General features: G+C 45.9%; 1 protein-coding gene across 1 annotated transcript in view; it reads right to left on the reverse strand.

Annotated features, from left to right (window-relative positions):
• LOC137313922 (E3 ubiquitin/ISG15 ligase TRIM25-like) overlaps positions 1 to 5,202 on the reverse strand; it is a 29,998-nt gene extending 24,796 nt beyond the window's left edge. Inside the window, exon 1 of the mRNA XM_067979643.1 lies at positions 4,572 to 5,202. Within this exon, the coding sequence (XP_067835744.1) occupies positions 4,572 to 5,132 (561 nt within the window). The 5' untranslated portion in view covers positions 5,133 to 5,202. The remainder of the gene's footprint in view (positions 1 to 4,571) is intronic.
• Positions 5,203 to 10,240: the final 5,038 nt, after the last annotated feature.

Raw genomic sequence — 10,240 nt, forward strand, 5'->3', positions numbered from 1 at the left:
CTGTTCCCGCTTTTTCCCCATATCCCTTGATCCCTTTAGCATTAAGAAATATATCTATCTCCTTCTTCAATACATCTAATGACTTGGCCTCCACTGCCTTCTGTGGTAGAAAATTCCACAGGTTCACCACTCTCTGAGTGAAGAAATTTCTCCTCATCTCGGTTCTAAATGGCATACCCCGTATCCTGAGACTGCGACCCCTGGTTCTGGACTCCCCAACCATCAGGAACATCCTCCCTGTATCTGGTCTGCCTAGTCCTGTTAGAATTTTAGATGTTTCGATCAGATTGCCTCTCATTCTTCTAAACTCGAGCGAATATAGGCCTAGTCGACCCCATCTCTCCTCATAGGTCAGTCATAGGAACATAGGAAGAGGAGTAGGCCATTCAGCCCCTCGTGCCTGCTCCGCCATTTGATAAGATCATGGCTGATCTGTGATCTAACTCCATATACCTGCCTTTGGCCCATATCCCTTAATACCTTTGGTTGCCAAAAAGCTATCTATCTCAGATTTAAGTTTAGCAATTGAGCTGGTATCAATTGCCGTTTGCGGAAGAGAGTTCCAAACTTCTACCACCCTTTGTGTGTAGAAATGTTTTCTAATCTCACTCCTGAAAGGTCTGGCTCTAATTTTTAGACTGTGCCCCCTACTCCTTGAATCCCCAACCAGCGGAAATAGTTTCTCTCTATCCACCTTATCCATTCCCCTTAATATCTCAAACTTTGATCAGATCACTCCTTGACCTTCGAAACTCTAGAGAATACAACCCCAATTTGTGTAATCTCTCCTCGTAACTTAACCCTTGAAGTCCAGGTATCATTCTAGTAAACCTACGCTGCACTCCCTCCAAGGCCAATATGTCCTTCCGAAGGTGCGGTGCCCAGAACTGCTCACAGTACTCCAGATGTGGTCTAACCAGGGTTTTCTTTTGTTGCAGCATAACCTCTGCCCCCTTGTACTCCAGTCCTCTTGATATAAAGGCCAGCATTCCATTAGCCTTATTGATTATTTTCTGCACCTGTTCATGACACTTCAATGATCTATGTAACTGAACCCCTAAGTCCCTTTGGACATCCACTGTTTTTAACTTTTTACCATTTAGAAAGTACCCTGTTCTATTCTTTTTTGATCCAAAGTGGATGACCTCACATTTGTCTACATTGAATTCCATTTGCCACAGTTTTGCCCATTCACCTAATCTATCAATATCCCTTTGTAATTTTATGTTTTCATCTACACTGCTTACAATGCCACCAATCTTTGTGTCATCTGCAAACTTAGATATGAGACTTTCTATGCCTTCATCTAAGTCGTTAATAAATATTGTGAATAATTGAGGCCCCGAGGCAGATCCCTGCGGGACTCCACTAATCACATCCTGCCAATGTGAATACTTACCCATTATCCCTACTCTCTTGTTGCCTTTCGCTCAACCAATTTCCTAACCAAGTCCGTACTTTTCCCTCGATTCCATGGGCTTCTATCTTAGCTAACAGTCTCTTATGTGGGACCTTATCAAATGCCTTCTGGAAGTCCATATAAATAACATCCATTGACATTCCCCTGACCACTACTTTAGTCACCTCTTCAAAAAATTCAATCAGATTTGTCAGGCATGACCTGCCTTTCACAAATCAATGCTGGCTCTCCCTGCCATCCCAGGAATCAGTCTGGTAAACCTTCGTTGCACTCCCTCCATGGCAAGGACATCCTTCCTCAGATAAGGAGACCAAAACTGCACACAATACTCCAGATGTGGTCTCACGAAGGCCCTGTATAACTGCAGTAAGACATCCCACTCCTGTACTCAAATCCTGTTTCAATGAAGGCCAACATACCATTCGCCTTCCTAACTGCTTGCTGCACCTGAATGCTCGCTTTCAGCGTCTGGGGTACAAGGACACCCAGGTCTCGTTGCACCTCCCCTTTTCCCAATCTATCACCATTCAGTTTTTACAACCAAAGTGGATAACCTCACATTTATCCACACTATATTGCATCTGCCATGTTCTTGCCCACTCACCCAACTTGTCTAAATCACATTGGAGCCTCTTTGCATCCTCCTCACAGCTCACATTCCACCCCAGCTTTGTGTCGTCTGCAAACTTGGAAATGTTACATTTAGTTCCCTCATCCAAATCATTGATATATATTGTGAATAGCTGGGGCCCAAGCACTGATCCCTGCGGTACCCACTAGTCACTGCCTGCCACCCGGAAAAAGACCCGTTTATTCCTACTCTCTGTTTCCTGTCCATCAACCAATTCTCAATCCATGCCAGTACATTCCCCCCAATCCCATCTGCTTTAATTTTGCACACTAACCTCTTGTGTGGGACCTTATCAAAAGCTTTCTGAAAATCCAAGTACACCACATCCACTGGTTCTCCCCTATCTATTCTACTCGTTACATCCTCAAAAAACTCCAGTAGATTTGTTAAGCATGATTTCCCTTTCATAAACCCATGCTGACTTTGTCCAATCCTGTTAATGCCCTCCAAGTGTTCTGTTATCACATATTTTATAATAGACTAGTATTTTCCCCACTACTGATGTTAGGCTAACTGGTCCGTAGTTCCCTGTTTTTTGTCTGCCTCCTTTTTTAAATAGTGGGGTTACATTTGCCACCCTTCAATCTGTAGGAACTGTTCCAGAATCTATAGAATTTTGGAAGATGATCACCAATGCATCCACTATTTCAAGGGCCACTTCCTGGGATGTAGATTATCAGGCCCTGGCGATTTGTCAGCCTTTAGCCCCATTAATTTCCCGAGCACTATTTTTTTTACTAATACTGGTTTCTTTCAGTTCCTCCCTCACTCGATCCTTGGTTCCCTAACATTTCTGGGAGGTTATTTGTGTCCTCCTTTGTGAAGACAGAACCAAAGTATGTGTTTAATTGTTCTGCCATTTCTTTGTTCCCCATTATAATTTCCCCCATTTCTGACTGTACGGGACCTACATTTGTCTTCACCAATCTTTTTCTCTTGACATATTTATAGAAGCTTTTACAGTCAGTTTTTATGTTTCCTGCTAGTTTACTCTCATACTCGATTTTTCCCCTCTTAATCAATCTCTTTGTCCTCCTTTGCTGAATTCTGAACTGTTACCAATCCTTAGGCTTGCCGCTTTTTCTGGCAATTTTATATGCCTCCTCTTTGGATCCAATACTATCCCTAATTTCTTTTGTAAGCCATGGTTGAGCCACCTTTCCTGTTTTATTTTTGCACCAGACAGGAATGAATAATTGTTGTAATTCCTGCACATGTTCTTTAAATATTCGCCATTGTCTGTCCACCGACATCCCTTTTAGTAAAGTTCCCCAATCTGTCAGAACCAACTTATACCTCATACTTTCGTAATTTCCTTTATTTAGATTCAGGACCCTAATTTTGGATTCAACTACTTCAGTCTCCATCTTAATGAGGAATTCTATCATGTTATGGTCGCTCTTCCCTAAGGGACCCCGCACAACAAGATTGTTAATTAATCCTTTCTCATTGCACAATATCCAGTCTAAGATCACCTGTTCTCTAGTTGGTTCCTCAATGTATTGGTCTACAAAACCATCACGTGCACACTCCAGGAATTCCTCCCCCACAGTATTATTGCTCATTTTGTTTGACCAATCTATATGTAAATTCAAGTCACCCATGATTATAGTTGTACCCTTCTTGCATGCATCTCTAATTTCCTGTTTAATGCCTTCTCCACTATTGTTTGGGGGCCTATAGACAACCCCCACCAACGTTTTCTGCCCCTTGGTGTTTCTTAGCTCCACCCATACAGATTCCACATTGTGATTTTCTAAGCCAATATCCTTCCTCACGATTGCATTAATTTCCTCCTTTACTAACAACGCTACCCAACCTCCTTTCCCTTTTTGCCTGTCCTTCCTAAATATTGAATACCCCTGGATGTTCAGTTCCCATCCTTGGTCACCCTGCAGCCATGTCTCCGTAATTGCAACTATATCAGAACCGTTAATATCTATCTGCGCTGTTAATTCATCTACCTTATTGCGAATGCTCCGCACATTTAGACACAATGCCTTTAGACTTGTCTTTTTAAGATTGCTAGTCATCTTAGTTTTATTTTGCACTATGGCCCTATTTGTTTTTCGCCCTTGTTTTCTCTGCCTTCCACAATTGCTTCGTCCATTTCTGTCTTTTGTTTCCATGCTTGTTTCCCCCACCTCTGTCTCCCTGCTCAGGTTCCCATCCCCCTGCCATTCTGGTTTAAACCTTCCCCAACAGCACGAGCAAACACCCCCACGAGGACATCGGTCCCAATCCTGCTCGGGTGTAACTCGTCCCGCTTGTACAGGTCCCACCTTCCCCAGAACTGGTCCCATTGTCCCAGGAATCCAAATCCCTCCCTCCTACACCATCCCTGTAGCCATGCATTCATCTGGTCCATTCTCCTGTTCCTATACTCACTAGCACAGACCCAGGGCAGCATGAAAACTCTGGGCTAAATCAGCACCGTCTGCAATCAGTTCTAATTAACATTCATCATTAACAGGAAAACTCTCCCTCACTGTATTTAATATCAGGAATTGTGTCACTCACCTTAATTGCAGCTTGTGCCTGTTCGAGGCTCAGCAGTGTGTGGGATTTATGTTTCCCTGTTATTATACAGGAAACACATACACTCTCTGCATCATCTTTACAGTAGAATTCAAAGACCTTCTTATGGTCAAGGCACTGTCTCTCTGTAAGGTCAGCCGTAGGCTCGATTAGGGTGTGATCTTTCAAGGCCTCTTTCCGTAAATGTGGATTTAAATGAAGGGAGCAAAAGGAAGTTTCACATTTCAGACACGTCTTCACAGCCGGGGTTGGATTTTCTTCACAATACTCACACATGACACGGCCTGAATCAGCAGGAGGCTGTGAGCGATTGTATTTCTCCACGATATTACACAGCGTGAAGTTTCTCTCCAGACTGGGCCTGGGGTTGAATTTCCGGCGACACTGAGGGCACTCAAACCCTTCTGGGCCTGCTGTCTGGGCCCAAACTCCCTCAATACATTTCAAACAGAAACTGTGCAGACAGGGTAATATCACCGGGTCCTGGTACACCTGGAGACACACAGCACAGGTTAATTCATCCTCGAAAGCTCCGGGCTCCATTCCTACAACACCTGAAAAAGTTTTCACACAGCACAGAGAGAGAGAAAGAGAGAGCGAGGAACCAGAGCAGGAAGTGAAATTCTTGCAAACTCTCAGTGCAGGAAGTGGTTTCATGACTCACTTTGGTTGAAGATTAACCCTTTCAGGCCTGCAGCAGCAGTTCAGAAACAAAAATCAGAAGAACAAGATTGCAGTTTTACAATCTGGAGCCAGAATACAGCAAGCTGGGCTCAGTAAACACAAACCGAAAACTAATCAGCTCAGACCAGACCCTAAATGGTTTCACAAATGATTTAAAACTGATATAATAAACTGATATAATAAAACATAGAATTTCAAAGCGATATTGATAGATTAGGTGAATGGGCAAAACTGTGGCAAATGGAATTCAATGTGGACAAATGTGAGGTCATCCACTTCGGATCAAAAAAGGATAGAACAGGGTACTTTCTAAATGGTAAAAAGTTAAAAACAGTGGATGTCCAAAGGGACTGAGGGGTACAGGTATAAAGATCATTGAAGTGTCATGAACAGGTGCAGAAAATAATCAAGGCAGCAAATGGAATGCTGGCCTTTATATCTCGAGGACCAGAGTACAAGGGGGCAGAAGTTATGCTGCAGCTATACAAAACCCTGGTTAGACCGCACCTGGAGTACTGTGAGCAGTTCTGGGCACCGCACCTTCGGAAGGACATATTGGCCTTGGAGGGAGTGCAGCGTAGGTTTACTAGAATGATACCCGGACTTCAAGGGTCAAGTTACGAGGAGAGATTACACAAATTGGGGTTGTATTCTCTCGAGTTTCGAAGGTTAAGGGGTGATCTGATCGAAGTTTATAAGATATTAAGGGGAACAGATAGAGTGGAAAGAGAGAAACTATTTCCGCTGGTTGGGGATTTTAGGAGTCGGGGGCACAGTCTAAAAATTAGAGCCAGACCTTTCAGGAGCGAGATTAGAAAACATTTCTGCACACAAAGGGTGGTAGAAGTTTGGAACACTCTTCCGCAAACGGCAATTGATACGAGCTCAATTGCTAAATTTAAATCTGCTTTTTGGCAACCAAAGGTATTAAGGGATGTGGGCCAAAGGCAGGTATATGGAGTTAGATCACAGATCAGCCATGATCTCATCAAATGGCGGAGCAGGCAAGAGGAGCTGAATGGCCTACTCCTGTTCCTATGTTCCTATAAAGAGGAACAATAACCTTTACAAATCCTGCAGAGAGGAAAGGGAAGGAGCTCTCTGGGAGGAATAGAAAAATATATAGAGAAAGTTAAAAGGTTCATCAGTGGGGAAAGAGAGATGAGAAAAAGCAAAGCAGCAGAGGCTACAAGTCTCAGTAAACTCGACACGAAACATGTCCGACCAACACAGAGCTGCAAACCAACAAAGACAAAAGAATGTTGGACAACAAATCAAAAACAGGAGAATACAGTCAGAGGAAGTCATGGTCAAACTGTACAGGGCTCTGGTCAGACCCACTCGAGTACTGTGTCCAGTTCTGGTCAGACCCACCCCGAGCACTGTGTCCAGTTCTGGTCACACCCACCCCGAGCACTGTGTCCAGTTCTGGTCAGACCCACCCCGAGCACTGTGTCCAGTTCTGGTCAGACCCACCCCGAGCACTGTGTCCAGTTCTGGTCAGACCCACCCCGAGCACTGTGTCCAGTTCTGGTCAGACCCACCCCGAGCACTGTGTCCAGTTCTGGTCAGACTCACCTCGAGTACTGTGTCCAGTTCTGGTCAGACCCACCTCGAGTACTGTGTCCAGTTCTGGTCAGACCCACCTCGAGTACTGTGTCCAGTTCTGGTCAGTCCCACTCGAGTATTGTGTCCAGTTCTGGTCATACGAATTTAGGAACAGGAGGAGGCCATTCGATGAGATCATGGCTGATCTGTATCTTAACTCCATCCACCCGTCTTGGTTCCGTAACCCTTAACATCCTTACCAAACAAAAATCTATCGATCTCAGTTTTGAAATTTTCACTTGACCCCCAGCCTCAACAGCTTTTTGGGGGAGAGAGTTCCAGATTTCCACTCCCCTTTGTGTGAAGAAATGCTTCCCGACATCACCCCTGAACGGCCGAGCTCTAATTTTAAGATTATTCCCCCTTGTTCTGGACTCTCCCACCAGAGGAAATAGTTTCTCTCTATCTCCCCTATCAAATCTTTTAAACGTTTTAAACACCACTTAATCTTCTCTGCTCATGGGAATCCAAGCCTGGTCTGTTCAACCTGTCCTCATAATTTAACCCTTTCAGCCCTGGTATCATTCTGGTGAATCTGTGCTGCACCCTCTCCAGGGCCAATATATCCTTCCTGAGGTGCGGTGCCCAGAACTGAACCCAGTCTCCAGATGGGGTCTGACCAGAGCTCTGTACAGCTGGAACATCACTTCCTCCCCTTTGAATTCCAGCCCCCGAGATAAAGGCCAACATCCCATTCATCTTTTTAATTATTTTTTGTACCTGTCCACTGGCGTTTCGTGATTTCTGTACTTGGACCCCTAAATCTCTCGGCTCCACACCATTTAGAAAATACTCTGATCGATCTTTCTCAGGTCCAAAGTGAATGACCTCACACTTCCCCACATTGAACTCCATCTGCCCCAGTTTTGCCCACTCACTGAATCGACCAATGTCCCTTTGCAACTTTCTGCTCCCATCTACACCATTTACTGTGTCACCTAACTTAGTGTCGTCAGCAAACTGAGATACACGGGTCTCTATTCCTTCATCCAAGTCACTGATAAATATAAATTTAACCCTGACTGATTCTTTTTCCTCCCCCAGTTTAATGAGACTAAGACCATGTGGAGCCCACGGTCAACACATCAGACCAGTTACACTTCACCCACTAAACCATGGGCAGGGGGGCTTCAATAACTGATTGCTCGGTCTCTGAAAGGAACCAGGAATGCTCACTAATATTTCACCTTCAATTCCTTTAGTGTCAGCGTGTGTACACTGTTTCTCCGTTTTTAGATTAAAGACATTTTGACAAAATGGCATCTGGACTTTGAATAAAACAAATTGCTGGCAATAAACAGCACAACTGACTCAGGATCCCACCCAAAACATTGGCCCTCAGATGCTGCCTGACCGGTGCAGAGCTCAGTTGGTTTCCAAAGAGTTAGTATGCAGGTGCAGCAGGTGATCAAGAAGGCCATACTTAAGAAAAGACATACTTGCTCTCGAGGCAGTACAAAGAAGCTTCACTTGGTTAATCCCGGGGATGAGGGGGCGGACATATGAGGAGAGGTTGAGTAAATTGGGACTCTACTCATTGGAGTTCAGAAGAATGAGAGGCGATCTTATTGAAACATATAAGATTGTGAAGGGGCTTGATCGGGTGGATGTGGTAAGGATGTTCCCAAGGATGGGTGAAACTAGAACTAGGGGGCATAATCTTAGAATAAGGGGCTGCTCTTTCAAAACTGAGATGAGGAGAAACTTCTTCACTCAGAGGGTCGTAGGTCTGTGGAATTTGCTGCCCCAGGAAGCTGTGGAAGCTACATCATTAAATAAATTTAAAACAGAAATCGACAGTTTCCTGGAAGTAAAGGGAATTAGGGGTTACGGGGAGCGGGCAGGAAATTGGATATGAATTTAGATTTGAGGTTAGGATCAGATCAGCCATGATCTTATTGAATGGCGGAGCAGGCTCGAGGGGCCGATTGGCCTACTCCTGCTCCTATTTCTTATGTTCTTATGTTCTATTCTGTGACTGGAGAGTTGTGCGACTTGCTGGGGCTCGGGAGTTTGAGCTCATGATCCAAGCTGCCACTCCAGGGCAGTGCGGAGGGAGTGCTGCTTTGTCTGGATTCCCGGGCCTTCTTCTTCACGCCTCGTGAGAGGAGGTGAGAAGGCCCCAAACAGCAGGTGAGTGCCTTTATTGCACGGCTTGTGGGCCCGGAGAAGCAGGAGTGCTTCCCCCAGGCCCAAAAAGCTTCCCTGGGGCAACCCCTCCACCCCACGATCTCCGACCCTCCGACACACAATCACCAACCTGCCCCTACAATCTCCGACCCCCCCCCACGATCTCCGACGCCCCCCCCACAATCTCCGACCGCCCCCACGATCTCCGACCCCCACCATGATCTGTGACCCCCATACGATCTCCGACCCCCCATGAACCCCCCCCCCAACGATGACACCCGAACACCCAGATGACTCCGGAACCCCGATGACCTTCGATGACAGCCAACCCTCCCCCCCACCCCGATGACCCCACATCGCTCCCCTGCCCCAACCCCCGCGCTCCCTGTCTAACACTTACCTGCTCACATCATCTTCCTTGCTCTTCTCCCGTCCGACTGAGACCAGCCTGTCAATCCGGACGGCCTCTCGGGCGCAAAACTGTCAAAAAAAACCTAAAAGACGTCCTGGCATCAAAATCCTAAGGACGTCCAGGAAACCCGGACTCAGGGAATTCGGCCCCGCCGACTTCCGGGCTCGGAGTTAAAATTTCGGCCATCGTCTTCGATCCCCGCCACAAACTCTGTTCCCTCGCTGCTGATTCCACCCCCTCCCCCCCTCCCTGGCCACTGTCTCCGGCCGAAACAGACACAGCTCTCCCCCTCTCCCTCCCCCCTCCCCCTCCCCCTGAACCCCTTCCCCCAGACACACAGTCAGGACCCAGATCAGGAGACCAGGACACTTTCTGCAGCAGCTTTTATTGTTGTCCAGAGTAAAGCATCAAATCCTTTCCTGGATCTTATGACACTTTCCAGAGCTGTAAACTCAGATTCTTTGATGTCAGCACGTTGCAGTTACAGAGAAATCTGTGCACAGGAAAATCATACAAATAAAATAAAACCGTCTTATTCCCCCTGTCGCTGGGAATTACACAGTGAGAGATATATTCATCAACACAAACCGCGATTCATACAAAAACTACATGGAACATTATGGGATTGCAAGAAAATAACTTCATCTTAATACAAAAGAATCGATAAACGCACTAACACTCTCCACTCACTGCTCAGGATTATTCCCCCATCGCTCTGATGCGCTCCAGGATTACACACAACGGTCACTAAAGCCCAGGTTGTAGGCCGCTCGAAGCCGGCCCACAGATTTCCTCAGGTCACGATGTACCGACAGCA

Source organism: Heptranchias perlo, unplaced genomic scaffold, assembly GCF_035084215.1.
Source record: "Heptranchias perlo isolate sHepPer1 unplaced genomic scaffold, sHepPer1.hap1 HAP1_SCAFFOLD_490, whole genome shotgun sequence".
Taxonomy (NCBI): Eukaryota; Metazoa; Chordata; class Chondrichthyes; order Hexanchiformes; family Hexanchidae; genus Heptranchias; species Heptranchias perlo.